Here is an 18,765-nt window from a genome sequence, read left to right as displayed (position 1 = left end):
GGGGAAGGATAGGCAAGTGGACCCAAAAGACACTGTTTTCCAGACGATTCTAGGAGCTCCCAGCATGAGTACCTTGATCTCATAAATGGCAATATGCAGACGCCATGCAAAGAATCAATTTCTACATGCTGAAACTTTTTTCAGTTTTCTTTCAAAAAGTAATTTAATACACACACAGAAAAAAATCTTTTAAATCAGGTTTTATAGTTAACAACCATTATAAAATAATTATGGCATGACACATAACAACAGATGTTCCACATTTCAGTCATTTGTCACACATCTCAATTGTTTGTCTCACACACTGGTAGGTTTGAAGATCAAAAGGTATGTTTGTAATAAATTCAACCTGGAAAAGTGTCCCTTTAAAAGGGGCTGGAGGGCTAGCTAACCCTCCATACAAAGTAAGATTTAAAATGCAGTATGAGTACTTTGCTTGATTTTGTCTTTACTACCAGGATAGGTCATTTATTGGGATGGTCTTGTTACTAGGTATAAAAAGGTTTGCTCTGCGCTTGTAAGGGGCTCTCTCTCTGGCATTAGCCGAGGAGAGCACCCACTCAGCTGACTGGTCAATAAAAACTGAAAGCCGTCTTCTAGACTCCCGTGCCTCCTTGGGGTAATTGGGTAGCTCCAGGGGGAAACGAGCCCATTTGGCTAACAGGATGGTCAACTTAAAAAAAAATTAAAAAAAAAATGCTCAAATTAAAACCAGCACTACCTTGTTGAATTTATTTTTTAAAAAGTACTTTCACAGCAAGATGAGTAGGTGGGGACAAAGTGGGAGTTTGGAAAGATCAAACATATTTTAGATTATATAGTCACTGAATTAATGCATTCTAGGAGCATTGTAAAACACTGATCTATCTCCTTTACATCCAGAGCCCATGAAGTGCGAGGGAGGGAAGATATAAAAGAAATTCTACTGCTTTTTCTATTTCCAATTCTTTAGTTCTATAAACGGAAAGGCTCCATGTTCAGCTATCATCCACTCTCCACTTCTACACCATGCCAGGAGACAGTTATTGCAGCAAAATTATCTAGTCCACATAAGCCAATGCAGATTTTCCAAATCACAGGGTTTTTAATTAACACACTAGTTGTCCTTTATAGGATGTCCAGCATTCCACTACCACCTCACTAATAGTTGTGTAACCCTCCAGCCAAGTGTGTGTTGTCTCCCCCTGTATGGGCTGGTCCATACAGAGAAAACAGCATGTTTCCCCACACCTGTTACTTCTATATGTTCCAGGATACTGGACTATATGGACCTTGGATCTAATCCAGTATAGCTATACCATGTATTTATAGCTGAAGCAGAAGAGACCTGTGAAGATATGAAGGTTCTGAATTCCATGTGCTGATGACTTCTGGACGCAAAAAAAAAAAAAAAAAAAAAAAAAAAAAGTATGTATGTGTAAGCATTAGTGCTAGCATCCAGGAGTAATTGTTGGAATCATTTTAGATCACAAAGCATTGTATTTAGAAGTGAATTTGGAAGTTGTGTTAAATCTGTTTTATTGTATGTTTAGCATTTGTATTTTGGTTAATAGGAGCTGTCCCTTTAAGAACCGGATGGGGCACTTTACTCTAGTGAGAGTGACAGCAACATGTGGGAGATTTTGCTCTTGTGTCCAGAGAATGGAAGACCGTGCCTGTGTAAGCGCCAAAAGATCACGGTTTGATTTAGTAAGCTTTACCTTCTAGAAAGTAATCCCCATTCTCAAAGGTGTATAATTAGTGTTTATGGGGGATGATATGCCTCAGGGCATTGCTAATGAAGTACAGAGTCTGATTTGTAGCTCCTCTATTTGAATCCAGATCAGCTCAACAGGCATTAAAAGCCATTCCTATGTGTTGGATGTTTGGTGACCCCTATATGAAATGGGTTCAGTGGATACACGTCACGTTTCTGTATCACAATCTCACCACTATGATTTGCATTAGATTGTAATCTCTAAGGCAGGGACTGTCTCCTCTTTGTCCAGTACTCAACACAATGGGGACCTGATCTTGGTTGGCTTCTCTAGCAAGAATGTTTACAACAAAGACTAAAATCACATTACTCATGATTAATTTGATAGTTTGACAATGCTGTAGTCACATACCTTGGGGGTGGGCAGGGGAGTTCAAAAATCAGAATACAGACAAAAAGCATGATCTGATCATTTTAAATAATCGTAATCTGTTGGGGTCTGACTCATGGTTTGTGAATTTTGGGACTGGCAATTCTTAAGAAGCCATTTTAAACTTTAAAACTTTGTCTCACTTCAGGAATGTTGTTTCCTTGAAATAAATTATCTTGGGATTCTGTTGCAGCTGTGGCCAGGAGAAAGTTATGTCAGCTTGATATTATTAAGGAGACAATATAAAGCATCAAAGATGAATGAGTTATTCAGGATTAATATACCCATAAAATTCTCAATACAGAAGAAAGAGAGAAAACTGCTTCGACACACACATTTATTACACTACCTTTAAGGTACACCTCTACCCTGATATAACGTGACCCGATATAACACGAAATCTGATATAACGCGGTAAAGCAGTGCTCCGGGGGGTAGGGGCGAAGCTGCGCACTCCGGCGGATCAAAGCAAGTTCGCTATAACGCAGTAAGATTTTTTGGCTCCCAAGGACAGCGTTATATTGAGGTAGAGGTGTATGTGAAATACAGGTGTATTATAGTAAGAAAAAAAGCCATTAAGATTCCATCTAATTGTATTTGAGTGTAAATTGGAGATGGCAAAGACATTAAGACCCACCTAGTTCATCTTCCTGCCAAGGTAGGATTATATCCTATCCTGTAGTCTAATTTTAAATGTTCTAAACAAGAGGGTTTCATCTCTTCCCTAGAGATACTATACCACAATTTAATAGGTCTCATTGCCAGGAAGATTTTCCTGATATAGAGCTTAACACTTACTTTGTAATTTCTACCATTACTCCTAATTACATTCCTTGAATAACGGATTCCTCTCCCTTTTGGTTGTTTACTCCCTTCACAAATCTATAAATCTAAGCCCCCCCATTCTACCCCCTAGCTGTTTCTTAGCCATGTACTTAGCTCTTCATATTTATTCACAGAACAGATTTATTTTTAAATATGTCATAGGAAGTTGACCACTTGGCATGAAAAACAAGATGCGGCAGCTTTCTGCCAGTTTGTAACTTGCTGCACATGCACCGAAGAGCCTGAGATGTGTCGGTCACAGTGATTAGTCCTGCTGATCCTAGATGAGAGTGCAGGGTAAGGAGGGCCATTACAGGAACCATCTGGGCTGATCTTGGACTCTCAGGCCAACCCTGCAGATCAAACTGCTGAGAACAGCGGGTGAAATTGGAAAAGGAAACATAGCTCAGGAAAAAAGGGACCAGACTCTCCTAAAGAAAATGGTGCTATCATTTGTAATGTAGATGGTACTATGGCCAAACTGCTAGGCTAAAGCTGCTAGGTTCTCTTTCACAGCTGTAACCTATTTGTGCTATACAAACAAGAATGGATCTGATAAGTTCAACCATGATTATAGTTACTATGGTAGTGCACTGGGCCCAAGTGATCTTTCATTCCTCCACTCCCTCGGGTAGTTAATTTAAACATCTGAACTGACAGTGCACTTCTCAGACACAATACAGAGAACAGCTACATTATTATTTTTACGTATTGTTATTACAGTAGCATCAAGAGGGCCCAACTGAGATCTGGGCCCCATTGTCTGAGGCATTGTACAAACACATAGAAGGAAACAGTTCCCCCTACCCTGAAGAGCTTACAATCTAAATAGACAAGACACGGGGTGGGAAGGAAAACAGTCACAAACAGCAAAGCGATGTTCCCATACAGCAAGTCAATGGCTGGGTCAGGATAAGAATTAAAATAGTGTTTTAATTCAGATTCACTGTAAAGCATAATATAAACAAGGAAATCAAAATTAAAACCTGTCACTGAACCGGTCTCACTTTGTCATGCCCAAGTATTGAAGTACACACACACTGATCACCAGGGAGGTGTTGTGGTTGTGAGTTACCAACTGCTTGGATTCTGAACTCCACCATTTACATCACTTAGTGAGGACTAGTGTTATTTTAATACAGTGTATGTTTCCCTGCATTTGTTTCATGTCATGCTATAATGTTTCAAGACACCATAGTTACAGTTAAATGCATGGAGTAATTCAGTGTTAATATGAACCTACTCCACAGCTAACAAGTCATTAAGTGGTTTAATAGGATAGTTACAGCTTGACTTTTTCTTGCTAGAGGAATATTTCCTTCAAATACATCCTGGAACCTTACAGAATTCCCCATTCTGATTTACTCTTGATGCTCGGGACAGCAACGACACAATCTGCTCAGCTGAGGACTAGGTATTCAATGACCCTCTGACCAATTGTACTTAAGGAGTGGCAATATCCGTTCATATTAATGATCCAGAAAGTGATTAAAGACTAATCAGAGCTTAGTAGAGTGCGGAGAGCAGAGAACTAACCATCCCTCCCTCCTAAATAAGAATTTTATTCAAATTTGGAGGAAGTAGTAGTTTTCTCCCATATCTAGAGAGTCTGTACCCCATTCAGACTGTTATGTCTGAATAATAAATCCTTCAAGAGAGTATTACAGCAAAGGCTGAAAGGCCAATGGCTATTAATTTTACCCATCAATAGTTAAGATATTGTTGGTTATAACACAAATTGCAATAGTTCAAAAAAGGTGGCAGAGGCCCTGCCAGCAATGTCACTACTCACCAGCTGGATGGCTATCATTAATACCGTCTTCAAAGTGAACGTTCTATCACAGAGGTCAAACAAATCTTCCAAGCTAGGACCAAGTAGTTCAAGTACCATGGCATTGTACTTTCCACATGGCCCAAAGTAATACACCTGGGGGAGGCCTTCAGCTGTAAGAACAGGGGGAAAAATTAAACAAGTGAGCAGGACTGCACTAGTATTACTCGTATCAAGTCAGACCCTTTGTTGTCCCCAAGCTTTATTTTTATTGCTTAACTCATAGTCCCCATTACAGATCTTGCCCAGCAAGCAGAAAAAAGTTTCCACATGTATTTATTGATATGGATGGAAAGAAGTGCACACCAGTATATGTTCTTCTCAAAGTAAGCCTTTGTAAAGCATATGGATTTTAGGGCAACAAATACTATAAGCATATGAAATATCTAATTCTAGCACTGCAAAAGTTTGGGTCATAGAAGATATTTGTAAGAAGTTCCCTGCTTTACAACTAAACATTTGCGGGCCACAAACCCCAAACAAGTCTATGTTGTGACTAGTTCAAGCAGCTGGAAAGAGGTAAAACCTTTTTACTTTAAAAAAAAAAAATATGGTCAAGAAAGGGCTCCTTTGTAAACCAATGTATGTTGTTTTCAGCATAGCTTTACATAATCTGTTTTATGTTAATATACATACATTTTAATGAAACAGTTATAATTAAACACACACAAGCACTATATAAGTAATCTCTCCTTTAAAAATGCAAAGATTTTTAATCTTTATATCTTATTTCACTCAGTGAAATAAGAAATTTATCAAATCAGTTAAGCTTATCTGTAAAATTATTTTGCTAAATCATACACAAAATCCTTGGTAAGTGGATGCTAACTGTAGTCAATTCTCTCCGCCAACACTCCTTCACAAAAAGGCACAGGAATACATTTTTAACATGCCAATAAAACAAAATGTATATTCATCTCTGATGACAACATTGGATGATAAATGCAAATCCTTTTCCAAAGGGCACCAGAAAGGGGGAAACAATGGCTCAGTCAACACAAGGCTGATCTTGCAGATTCCTGTTGCACTGGTTTGTTTTGAACACTCACTGAACAAACCAAAGTAGAGTTTCAGAGTGGCAGCCGTCATTACAAAGCCTAATTTTACCATACTAATTTCCCCCTACTGTTACTCACACCTTCTTGTCAACCGTTTGAAATGGGCCACCCTCATTACCACTACAAAAGGGATTTTTCCTCCCTTGGAATTCTACTGTTAAATGAATTGTCTCGTTAGACTGATCCCCCACTTGGTAAGGCAACTCCCATCTTTTCATGTATATATACATATATACACACATATACATATATACACACATATACATATATACACACATATACATATATACACACACAAACACACACCCTTCTATGGTATTTTCCACTCCATGCATCTGATTAAGTGGGTTCTAGCCCACGAAAGCTTATGCCCAAATAAATTTGTTAGTCTCCAAGGTGCCACAAGGACTCCTCATTGTCAAAGCAGAGTTGCACTTCTTGAATTTGCTGCCCTGTGAAAGAATTCTAATTGATCAGTATATAGAGTTGATTCAATGCTATGTGATTTTGGCCAACAGCTAGCACTCCAAGGTTTCTTCTAGTACAGGAACTCAGCCTCCTTGCATCTGTCTGAGACAATGCAGCGGAAGCATTGTATTTTATTGTAGAATATGCTTTCAGCCTTTGCTTCATAAACAGTTTCAAACGGTAACGGGGAGTGGGGATACTTATTTTGAAACAACCTCAAAGAGTTGAGCCCAATGCCAAATTGACTTGTCCATTTTTAACATACAAAAGATAGATTACCGGCTGCTCAGATAACATTAATTACGCACATAGACAAGAATTAGATGTTTGTTTAAACAATTTGTTCTCAGACATCAGTGAAGCCAAAGAATCCCAGAACAGTATATTACATGATGTTTAAAGGATTAAATATGTATATATAACATATTCTGTTCCAGGCAAAAAGACTATATTGGAAGTTAAGTTGCAAGAATCATTTACTCAAAATTTAGGAAGTGCCAGAATTAAGGTAGCCCATACACCTTAATTCTGCATACTTGTATATTATACCATTTTTAGTTACTTGATCACAAACTATTCTCTTCCACACAAGGAAAGGTGGTGTGAAGGAGGACATGTAAAATTAGAGCAAACTCACAACTACAGTAACTTTTGCCTCTACTGTACCTTTGGAAAATCCAGCTAATCCACACAATGCATGATTCACAACATAAACAATAGCACTTCCCAGTTCTTAAAAATGCAATGAATGTTGTACAGAGGTTTCTTATTACTAAAACAATCCTACTGAACTGTTACTAGCCTACTATGAAGTATATCTAAAGCTTGTCCAGTATAACTAAAGCTTTGTTCACACAGGGTACTGTTTGTCAAAGATTATTCTCTATTTTTTAAAATCGTGTTTGTTCACTTATGTTAATTCATTAATTTTGGGGATTTATACTGTAGTCTGCCAGTCACCAGAACAAATGATGATGTACTTAAAGTACTTGCAGAAACTGCATGTCTAGCCACCAGAATTTTTATGTTCTATGTTCAGCTACACAAACACTTACCGTGTTGAGAGGATGACCTTTGTGGACTGAAACACTTAATGGATCTTTGGATTAGATCCAAACAATTGAGGTAAGACAATAAAAAGAATGTACCGTCTCTTTTAGAAAAGAGAAGTCAAGAATGTTCGCTTTCTTCGCTACAGAACCAATTCAAAGAGCAGAGCATGAGTAGTACTGGGCCAAGTCAGCTCCAGCAGGGTTTTAAATATCCCATTTCAGAGACTAGTAACACCTCATTAGTAAGGATTGGGTCATCTCAATGTACACAGCTAGAATTAGCTGGTACGCTTTATTGTCAGATCATATTGGCACTCATTCTTTCTAACTTCCCAACAGGTGCCCCTGATCTCATACTGGGTTCCAACAACATAGAAGCAGGTCACCAACGATGCTGGAGGGACAAAGAGGAGGCAGATTGGAGGCTCTGAGAACTGGATATTGGGAAACCCATCCACCAGCATGGGCAACAAAAAGAAACCAAGTGACTGAAGATGAGCACTAGGAGGAAACTGAAGCAACAGGAGGAAGAGCTTAAAGAATGGCAAAGGATATTGGAAGGGGGGGGGGGGGAATTGGTAGACTCATGGCAACAAAAAAGGCGAAAGACAGATTAATAGATTCCACAGATTCCAAAGGCAGAAGGAACCATCTAGTCTGACCTCCTGTATAACACAGGCCAGAGAAGGGTGGAGTCGGGGGGGGGGGGGAAAGGCAGAACTAGGAAAAATGTGGGTTCCCAGATGAAGAAGAGGTCAAAGATAGGGATACAAGAGGAACTTGTTAAGCCCAAAAGGATTAGAAAAAGAGAAAGTAAGGTAGCTTTAACAACCCCCTGTGCTAAACATGGGGGCTCAGTGTGTATCCTCCAAATTCCACCATCCACAACTCCCCAAAGCTCCTTCTCTGTGTGCAGCTCTTTACAAAATCCATCTCCACTTGCAAATAAAACGGTCCTGAACATCAGTGACGGCAACAGTTAGGCAACCACAGCATGACCCTGTATCTCTATTGTTGAGGTTGTCTCTCTCTTGATGCTTTGGGGAATGGGAGGGAAAAGGATCATGGATCCACTCTAAAGCAGTCACCCTCTGCTTCTATCTTGTTCTGCCAACAGGGGTCCCTTGAGGGGGATGGATGCAATACATGTCACCTGAAGTGTTGGCATGTTAATGAAACAACTATGTGGTATAAACAATGAACATGCTTAGGCCTAGCTACTGAATCTTTGACTGCAGGGTTTTGTTTCACTAAAACCAAGTGGATTTCCCCACACAGAAACCATTTTTCAATTCCCCATGCTGCCTTATTTCCTTCACGAGAAGGGATAGAGCTTGCCTCCCGGTTGCAAGCATGAAAAGGGCAGTTGGTGAAACCAAAGGGTTTTTAAAAGAGACAGAAGTATGTGAATATATTTTTACAAGGCCAAAATTCATTTCATTTTGCCCTTATGATACTTTACACACCACAAGAGAACTCGTACACTCACTCATTTATAATATTTTTCTGAAAACCATGAGTGCAATGGTAAGAGGTGCAGAGAACAGTTGGCAGAAGCATGGTCAGGTTGATTGCCAAGTAGAAAGATGGCAACACTGGGAAGGAGGAGGGCACACCAGCTCCTCCCTTCTTCCCCACACAGCTTGAATACTTGCAGTATGGAAATAAAAGACAACCCTGCCCCCACTCAATGACCAACATATAATTTTGTATAAGGACGACTAACATAGGCAACAAGGTAGTGGGTCCACTCTAAAGGGATAGGTTTCAGAGTAACAGCCGTGTTAGTCTGTATCCGCAAAAAGAAGAACAGGAGTACTTGTGGCACCTTAGAGACTAACAAATTTATTAGAGCATAAGCTTTCGTGGACTACAGCCCCGATGAAGTGGGCTGTAGTCCACGAAAGCTTATGCTCTAATAAATTTGTTAGTCTCTAAGGTGCCACAAGTACTCCTGTTCTTCTTTTTTCTAAAGGGATAGCTCCTCTTGTTCTGTACGATTTGTGTAGTGAAAAGTGCACCCTGTTCCTATTCCAAATGATGACTTATTTAATGACCACACAAAACAAATAATTCCTTAGTACACAGTTTAGTAAAGCAACTTTATTAGCTCATGATGAACCACCTTCTTAACTTGCTGGTAAGTGAATGGATGGAACATCAAACTCACATACCACCACTGGTACACGTACCACCATTTGGGAACCTCTGGTCTAGTGGATAGGCTACTGGACTAGGATTCAGACCTTTGTTCTGTTCCCAGCTATTCCCTGACTTTTTGCGTGATCTTGGGCAAGTTACTTCACCACTCTTCTCTCTCTCTCCCCCCCATCCTTTATCCTATTGTTTTAGGCTGCAAACTCTTTAGTGCAGGCCAGTAAGAGGAGGGGCGGGAAGATGCAGGGCAGTGGTGGGAACTTGGGAAAAGGGGTGGGGTGGGAGCAGGTCCTGGAGTGGAGCGGGGGGGTTGAGCATTCCCAGGCCCGGAGGAAACCGACGCCTATGGATTCCCCCACTGATTTTCCTTGTCACTCCTATGACCCTAGTGTAATTTTCCATGCTCCCCCACCAATATTTAACCCTCTGTTAAGTTCACCTTTTTTATACTTACTGTTGGGCGTTTGTTACCTGTCCCTACTGAACCCAGTTCAAAGCCCTCCTCAACTAGGTTGGTGAGTTGGTGCACAAAGATGCTCTTCCCCTTTTTGGTCAGGTGAACCCCCAACTCTTTCCAACAGATCATCTTCCTGGAACAGCATTCCACGGTCAAGGAAGCCAAAGCCCTCCCATTGACACCATATGCACAGCCATGAATTCATCTCCACGATGCATGTGTCCCTGCTTGGGTCCTTATCCTCCACTGCTCCCCTACAAACTGCTCCAACACAATCTGCTCCCCTGACCCTTTCACCCTGACTCCCAGAGCTCTGATCTGTTCAGGGTCAGACATGGCAGCACCATGAGTGCCTATATGGATGAGCAGCATGGGGTAGTTATCAGGGGGCGGATGAGCCTCAGCAACCTTTCCATAATGTCTTGGACATGACCTTTAGGGTGACAGTTCATTTCCTGGGACATCATGTCAGGTTGGCAGATGGATGCCTCCATTCCCCTCAGAAGGATGTCCCCAACTACAAGCATGCTGTCTTCTTCTCTCAGATGCAGTAGCTGCAAACCTCCCAGCCTAGGAACAAATGGTTTCTCCTCCTTAGTTATTGAGTTCTGCTCTTCACCACATGTTGACAGTGCAGTATACTGGTTCTTCAACTAGATGGACAGGGACTTGGGAGGGGTGGTGGAGGAAGCACTGTCTATTGCCTGAGGTGGCCAACAGCTAGTCTCCTCCTTGCAGTGCAGCCAGTTTTCCTTCCTCCACTTGTGCTGCTGTAGTCATCTGTAGTTGGATAGCATCCTCCATCCCAGATGTCTCCATGTGCATCCTCTCAAAGTCCTCATGTTCCTGGATGCTATGCAGATGAGCCACCTTGTTCTGCAGCTGTCTTGCCTGCTTCCTGAGGGACTTCACCAACAGACACCTGTAGCCTGATTTAGGGTGTACTGATAATATTAATTGGGATAATATGGGAATTTAATGTATTAATTTAATTTAATAATATTAATAATTATTATTAATATTAATTAGTATGGGTTTAGTTTGTTTGATCAGAAGATAAAAGTTCTTGTCCTGAATCAGACTCCACAGAATTTATAAAGGACCCTCGGGGGTATGACAGGAAGCTCACACTGAGACAGATATAGTTTTAAAGACTTTTTATTAAAATCAATAATAGTAAGTAAATGGTAAAATACCCAGAGTTACAAAGTTACAATTGCATTGCTGCTATTCAAAAGATACATATGATAATATAGTATTACATGTAACAAAGCTTTGGTTAATATACTCACACCCTTCCTTGATAACCTGGTGGTAAGAGACACAGGAACAGACTTGTGGTTCAGGTTTCTCAATTCTTGAGTGAGGGATGCAGTGCTTAGAAAATGGAAAGAGCTATCAAAGCTGACTAGGGTTTACTTGACTAACTTAAACTTAAATCAAAACCTAATAATCAAACTAAGAATAAAACTTAGGGAAACCAAGCTTAGCCTAGTTCCCTTGAAACTTAAAGTTTAAGAAGGACAAGTATAGCGTACAAATAGTAGCAGTCATCGTAGATAGATAGAGTGGAGGAAGTAAATGAGAATAGAGTAAAGTGAGAATGGAGATAGTGAGAAATGGAGATGGAGTACAGTAAGAACGGAGAAAATGGAGAACGGAGAGAGAGAGAGAGCGCGCGCGCCTCTATTGAGGTGGATTACCTCTTTTATAGGGCAAATGCCGGACCTCCTTCCTCTTATGCCCAAATTGCATTCCTCACCCACAGAAATGTTAGGGTACCCTTACCCCATAGGCTAGCATGTATGTGCGTACTGATGACAGGTATGTACGCACATCAGTCTCTTGTGGTGTACTTGTTAAGTCTATGGGAAAACCCCGTTTCCACCCTTTAAGGCTATTGGTCCAGGTAAAGGTCTCTAGACATCTGCGTGGGTGTTTTGTCTAATTTTACTTTTTTGGGTGAGAGTCTCAAAAGGTGTTAACTTCACATTAGCTTAACACACCTCTCACACCTGGTGGTTTCCCCTGCCTGGCTTTTGGCAGCCAATGCTGGTTAAGGGAGTGATTTTTGGTGACATTTCTATACCAGCAAAAGCCCTAGTGTAGGAACAGCTGTACTGGTATACAAGTGCTTTTGCTAGTATAGCTTATTTCACTTACCAAACTAGTATAAACTATACCTGCAAAAGCACTTTTTTGCCAGTATAACCTATGTCTGCATTAGGAAGGTTTGGCAGTCCAGCTATACCAGCAAACCTCTTCCACGGGAGACCCGATCCAGGATTCAAATTGGTGGGAAGACCAAAAAGCCTCAAGTTTGTGATGTCAGACTCACACATACTCAGTTCAACATGTTAGATGGAAGAGCACTTATATTTCTAAAGTTAGTCTGATCTTAGTTATCTTTGGAGGACTTTGTGTGGTGTAATGCTATTTATTATTATTGTCAGATGTTTCCAAAAAAGATCAATGGAAAGTTTCTTTGGTCTAATTCTCTCTAAACAGTTGAGAGGCAAGACTCAGGGCCAAACACATGCTTCACAACCTGCAAACACTTCCAGTTGTTAGCAAAGTGATACACTGGATGTGCTGGTATTCATCATGAATGCCTTTAAAAAATGGCCATTTGCCCTATGGTTTGCTTTGATTTTTTTTTTTTTTTTAAAAACTGCCATCTGTGGTCTGTCCTGTACTTACCAAAAGGGGTTATTATCCGAAACATCTAAATGGTAATATTGGTAAATGCCAAGTTTTGAAGGGTTCCCACTGTTTTTAAGGGTTCCTGCAATCCTTTACTCACTTTACCAAACCTAATTTACTTATGCTATAGGTAACTTGGCAGTCACCATTGCTTGACATTTGGATTATGCAGCATATGGATTCTCTTAATATCTTTCTATTCTCTGCTCGTTTAGCAGCTGTCCTGCCAAGCAAACTAGTAATCCCACCAGATTTATTGCCTCAGTTTCAAAGTGTTTGCATTTTAGACATGCAAACAGGCTGCAAAGATGCACAACTGAAATCATTCTTGTCTAAGAATTTTTCAAAAGAGAAATACTTGTCAGTGCATGAATGTAGGCTTCCATGGTTAGTCTCCATTTCTCCCCACCCTCAAGCACTCCTATTATTAAAGTTAATAACTATACAATCTGCCATCAGAGGCTGCAGAGGCTGGTTGGAGAGATTGCCATTGAGCATCTTGAGGCATTCCTCATGTTGACATTAACCTGGTTTTCTATCGCATTTCCAATCCCTGTGCCCTGGACAGGAAACTGAGTTCTTGTTTATCAAGATAAGAGCACCACCACTAAAGCAGCGCGAAGTACCATGATTTACATTAATAATTATTCAAATTCACTCTTCATGAAGTAATGTGCAAAGGGAGATATGACAATTGTACTCTGACTTTGGAGTGCATCCCATTTGCTACTTAAAAAAAAAAAAAATCCCCCCTCCAAAGTGCTCTCATCCCTGGAATTTTTCCCTTCACTTCTAACTCCAGTGAGAATTTGGGGAAATGAAGATTTAGAATCTATTTAATATTGCTCCTCAACCAGCTTTCCTTAGACCAAAAAAGAGGCCAACTGTTCACCTAAATACAACTTTGTCTGACAACACTACTTAGTTGTATTGATTCTCTTGAAGTATTATATTGTACAAGGGATATGATTTAGTTGAGGCAGAAAACATAAGCTGATATACAAATGTTGATCATTAAGCCTTTCTTTTTATACAGTGCATTAAAAGCAGAGTCTAGCCCAGTGGGAGAGCAGCATGTATTGTATACTGATAGTATGCAAATCTGGTTCCAATGCTGAGACACAGAACCGGTCAAAGGAACCCAAGGAAGAGCTATGTGTGGCTAGAAAACTGGTCTCTCTCAAAAACAGAAGTTGGTCCAATAAATGATATTATCTCACCCACGTTGTCAGAGGGAATTAACAGGTCATTCAAAGATGTCCCAAAATAACTGAACATAAATAGCTCAGAAAATAAAGAACTGTATGAAGACATCCTGAAGAGACCCAGCAAGTGTATGTCTATACTATAACCAGTAACTGGGACTTATTCCAGAACCATCCAAACAACAGGAATAAAACTGGCATAAGTGAGGCTCCTTGCACTGCATCTGCGTTCATGCTACTCAGTGAAGCTACCGTACACTTGATCTGGTTTGTGTGTTTTCAGGGACAGATGTAGCTAAGTTTCTAGGAGCCAGTCATGTACCTCAGATTGAAATATTTATTTTCAAAAATGTTCATTATCTAAAGCAGGTAACAGTAATTTGAGGGGGCAAACATTATTCTGGATGGTCAGTGGCATGGACTGACAGAGAGGGCTTTTACAACCTGGCTAGAAGACTCTGATTTGGAAGCCAAATATGATAGTTTCATTCTTTGACTGCCAGCTCTGGATGAGAAGGTAAAACATTGCCTTGTGCTGAGAATCTGGCAGAACAGGGACAGGGGCTAGTCGCTGGAGTGTAAACATGCATTTCATTTAATCAGATAAATTAAACCAGCAAAAATTTAATTCAAAATTGTATGAACACAAAATACTCAGAGGAAGAAAAAAATGCACAAGAATTCACCCATCTCTTTCAAAATAGCCAAAAAGTTGAATCCTTTAAGAAATAAGATGTCTTCAAAAAGGACAAAAATTGCAGTTGAAAGATCATCACCTCAGGTACTCAGAATTGACCATTATCACTTCTCTCTTCCCAGGATGTGGTTAACAGGGCCGGCTCCAGGCACCAGCTTGGCAAGCAGGTGCTTGGGGCGGCCACTCTGGAGAGAGGCGGCCACTCCGGAGAGGGGCGGCAGGTCCAGCTATTTGGTGGCAATTCAGCGGACGGTCCCTCACTCCCGTATGGAGCGAAGGACCTTCTGCTGAATTGCTGCCGCAGATTGCGACTTTTTTTTTTTTTGGCTGCTTGGGGCGGCCAAAACCAGGGAGCCGGCCCTGGTGGTTAAAATCACAAAAAACTGATATATCATTATTTATTAGGTATTGCTGCTTTCAGAATTACCTCCACTTGGAGCTTATCATAAGCATGATGCTGCACATGCTTCTTTCTTATTGAACAAATTCCTTTATGGGATATGGTAGAACTTCTCAATATAGCAGATTGGGAGCAGTAAGTGTTGAGGACGGGTCAGTTGTACAGACTGAGCTGAATCACTTGGGTAGGTGGACTCATTTGAACACAGCCAAATGCAAAATCAACTAGGATGAAAAAGTGTACGTCACACTTACAAAATGGGGAACCATATCCTGAAAAGCAATGACAATGAAAAAGGATTCAGAGGTCATGACAGATTACCAGTTGAACATGAGCTCCTAGTGTGATGCTGTAGTTAAGGGATTTAATGTGGATTCTTGGATGTATAAACTGGGGAATATCAAGTAAAGAGGTAACATGACCTCTGTGTACACTGGAATAATTTACCTAGGGACATAGTAGATACTCCATCCCTTAAAGTTTTTAAAATAGAGACTGGATATATTTCAAAAAATATGTACTATAGCTCAAACAGAAGTTATAGGTTTAACGCAGAAATTGCTAGGTAAGGTTCACTGGCCTGTGCTACGCAAGTGGTCTGATTAGTTGATCCTTCTGGCCTTATGATTTAGTTCTTCCCTACAAGCTGAACCAATGTAAGTAAAGAGTGGTTCTCAATGGAGAAATCTATATGGAACTCATGATTTAGTGACAGATACAAGAGCATCTCCGTATCATTCAGGATTTTATATGTGGCATTCAATTACTCTGCCAGACAAATTCTATGATGTAAATGCTACCTGCTTCCAACACTTTATTCACACAGTACATGTCTCCAAGTTCAGAGATTCTTTTGTTGTGGTAATAAATGGTAATGTTATGCTAAGTTGCTGTTTAAACACTCAAGATGAAACACCGCACAGACAGTAAGTAAAGGGACTATGTGAGCTAAAGTACCCTTTGCCTGGGCAGTCAAATCTTTCCTGAGGTTCCTTTGTATTGCAAAACAGCTGCACAAAATCAATACCCAGACTCATCTTTTCAGGCCATGTGGTCCTACTTGGCTAGCTTTTAGTTAAGGGTTTCCCAGGTGAAAAGCTCAGATTCTGAGGGAGGGACATGTAGTGTCACCTACATGAAGATTTAAAGGTGTGATTTTAGCATATTAGCTAATACAACTTGACTAGTTTAACATGTGTTAAGCACAATGTGCCTTGTTAAGACTAGACTTTTTAATACACATGGTAACTAGTATGTGCTAACACCATACCTTAAATCAGTGGTCACCAACTGGTCGATCGCGATCGACTGGTCAATCCTGGAGATTCTCCCAATCGATTGCAATCTCCGGCAGTGCAGCAGGGCTGCTGCTAAGGCAGGTGCCCTGCCAGCCCCAACCCCACACCACTCCCGGAAGCGGCCGGCATGCCCCCGCAAGCCCGGGGGAGGAAGGAAGGAGGGGTCTCCGCACACTGCTCCTGCCTGCAAGCACCACCCCACCCCCGCAGCTCCCATTGGCTGGGAAGAGGGAACTGCAAAGAGGGGCAGCCCACAGAGCCACGTGCCTCCCCCCAGGGACTTCAGGGGCGCTCCGGGAGTGGCGTGGGGCTGGGGCAGAGGCAGGCAGGGAGCCTGCCTTAGCCCCACTGCGCCACCAATCGGGAACCGCCTGAGGTAAGTGCCGCCTGGCAGGAGCCTGCATCCCAACCCCCCTCCTGGAGCCAGCACCCCATACCCCCTCCTCCACCCCAGGCCCCTGCCCCAGCCCTGAGCCCCCTCCTGCACTCCAACCCCCTGCCCCAGGCCAAGCCCGGAGCGCCCCTCCCGCACGGAAAACCCCTCAGCCCCAGCCCAGAGCTTGCACTCCCCTCCTGAACCCCAACCCCCTGCCCGGTGAAAGTGAGTGAGGATGGGGGAGAGCAAGCGATGGAGAGAAGGGGAGATGTAGTGAGTGGGGCGGGGCTTTGGGGAAGGGGTTGGGCCTCAGGGAACGGGCAGGGTAGAGCCTGGCTTGCCCTTAAATTCAAAAAGTGATCTTGGGCATAAAAAGGTTGGAGACCACTGCCTTAGATCATGGGCAACAACTCTGGGTGCTCCAGCCCTGGAGTACCCACAATGAAAAAAAGTAATTGGTGCTTAGCACCCACGGACAGCCAGCTCCCCGCTCCCCCCACCCAATGCCTCCCACCCAGTTGCCGCCCCACCGATCAACTCCTCCCCCTCCCTCCCTGCGCATCCCACCTGCCACAATCAGCTGTTACATGGCATGCAGGAGGCTCGGGAAGGAAGGGGGAGGAGTGGGCATGCTCAGGAAAGGGGTTAGAACTGGGCGGGTGGAGGTAGGGAAGAGGCGGGGTGGGGCAGGGGTCGGGACTTCGGAGAAGAGGTGGGGTTGGGGGTGGGACCTGAGGTGGAGCGAGGGGTTGAGCACCCCCTTGGGCCTGGAGGAAGCTGGCGCCTATGCCTTAAATCCTATTATAAACAACGTAAGTATGTTTAAACTGAGATTCCAGAAAAGCCCAAGAGAGACAGATGCCCAAGATACATCTCTTGGTAAAAGGGCAGTGGTGCTTTAATCAAGATTTCTGCAAGTGTGGGTTACAGTGTTGCCAACTCTCATGATTTTGTCATGAGTCTCATGATAATTATGGTTTTCCTTCAAGCCTCAGCTCCTGGAGTCATGTGGATACGTGATGATTTCAGCCTTCGTTAAAAAAAAAAAAAAAAAAAAAAAAAAAGTAAATTTCTAGCCCTCGTGGCTGTGGAAATAGCCTCAAAATGTGACCCCACTGCACCCTGAAGGCTCAAAAAGCAGAAGGCAAATAAAAACAAAAACCAAATCTACTATTTTTCATAATCTCCTGATTTTAGTGAGCCTGACTCATGATTTTTGAACATTTGTGGTTGGCAATACTGGAGATGCCTGCATGCAGTCTCCGATCTCTGTTCAAGGAATCAATGTGTACATTTTGTAAAAAACAATTCACACTAGAAGATACCTTGGTTCTGAGTCATCAATTTCTGCTCCCACTGTGTGGGAAACTGACCCACGTAGTCCAAAAAACTACCACCACCAAGCAAGGGAGCAATACCATCTTCCATTTCAACAGGAATAATTGCAGCATTAGTCTTCTAGTTGAATCCAGAACTTCTCTAATGCAGCCTTCCAAGCTAAGCACTCAGTTACGACAGTGGAGGATGCGATTAAAAAAAATCCTTAAATAGTTATATAGATAGGTAGATAAAGACAGATAGATAATAAGACAGAAAAATACCATATTGCCTCTATATAAATCCATTGTACGCCCACTTCTTGAATACTGCGTGCCACAGGCGCTGACTTTCCATTGTGCCGGGGGTGCTCGACTTCCAGCTCTGACCTGGGCCCCACCCCCATTCCACCCCTTCCCCGCCCCACATCTTCCCACCTCCCCTGGCTCCAACCATGCTCCGCCTCTTCCCACCTCGTTCCGCTCCCTCCCCTGAGCATGCTGCGTCCTTACTTCTCCCCCTTCCCGCCCCAGACTCTTGCATGCCACGAAACAGCTGATTGCAGCAGACGGGCGGGCAGGAGGTGTGGGGAGGGAGGAGGAAGTGTTGATCGGTGGGGCGTGCCAGCGGGCAGGAGGCACTGGGGGGAGAGGGAGACGTTGAAAGGGGGGCTGCTGGTGGGTGCTCAGCAACCACCATTTTTTATGCTGCGTGCAGACCTAGTCATCCCATCTCAAAAAAGATTGGAATTGGAAAAGGTAAAGAAAAGGGCAACAAAAAAGAATAGGGGTATGG

At 42.3% G+C, this 18,765-nt stretch overlaps 1 protein-coding gene across 2 annotated transcripts in view; it reads right to left on the bottom strand.

Moving 5' to 3' along the window:
- The window catches only part of CSNK1G1 (casein kinase 1 gamma 1), a 330,992-nt gene that overhangs the window by 98,792 nt on the left and 213,435 nt on the right, over positions 1-18,765 (bottom strand). For both annotated transcript variants that reach the window (XM_054041786.1, XM_054041787.1), the window contains exon 5: positions 4,744-4,895. In XM_054041786.1, coding sequence (XP_053897761.1) covers positions 4,744-4,895 — 152 coding nt within the window. The remainder of the gene's footprint in view (positions 1-4,743; positions 4,896-18,765) is intronic.

This window comes from Malaclemys terrapin, chromosome 10 (assembly GCF_027887155.1).
Source record: "Malaclemys terrapin pileata isolate rMalTer1 chromosome 10, rMalTer1.hap1, whole genome shotgun sequence".
Lineage (NCBI taxonomy): Eukaryota > Metazoa > Chordata > Testudines > Emydidae > Malaclemys > Malaclemys terrapin.
Note: the sequence above shows the minus strand (reverse complement) of the source record. Positions and strands in the feature narration are given on the sequence as shown.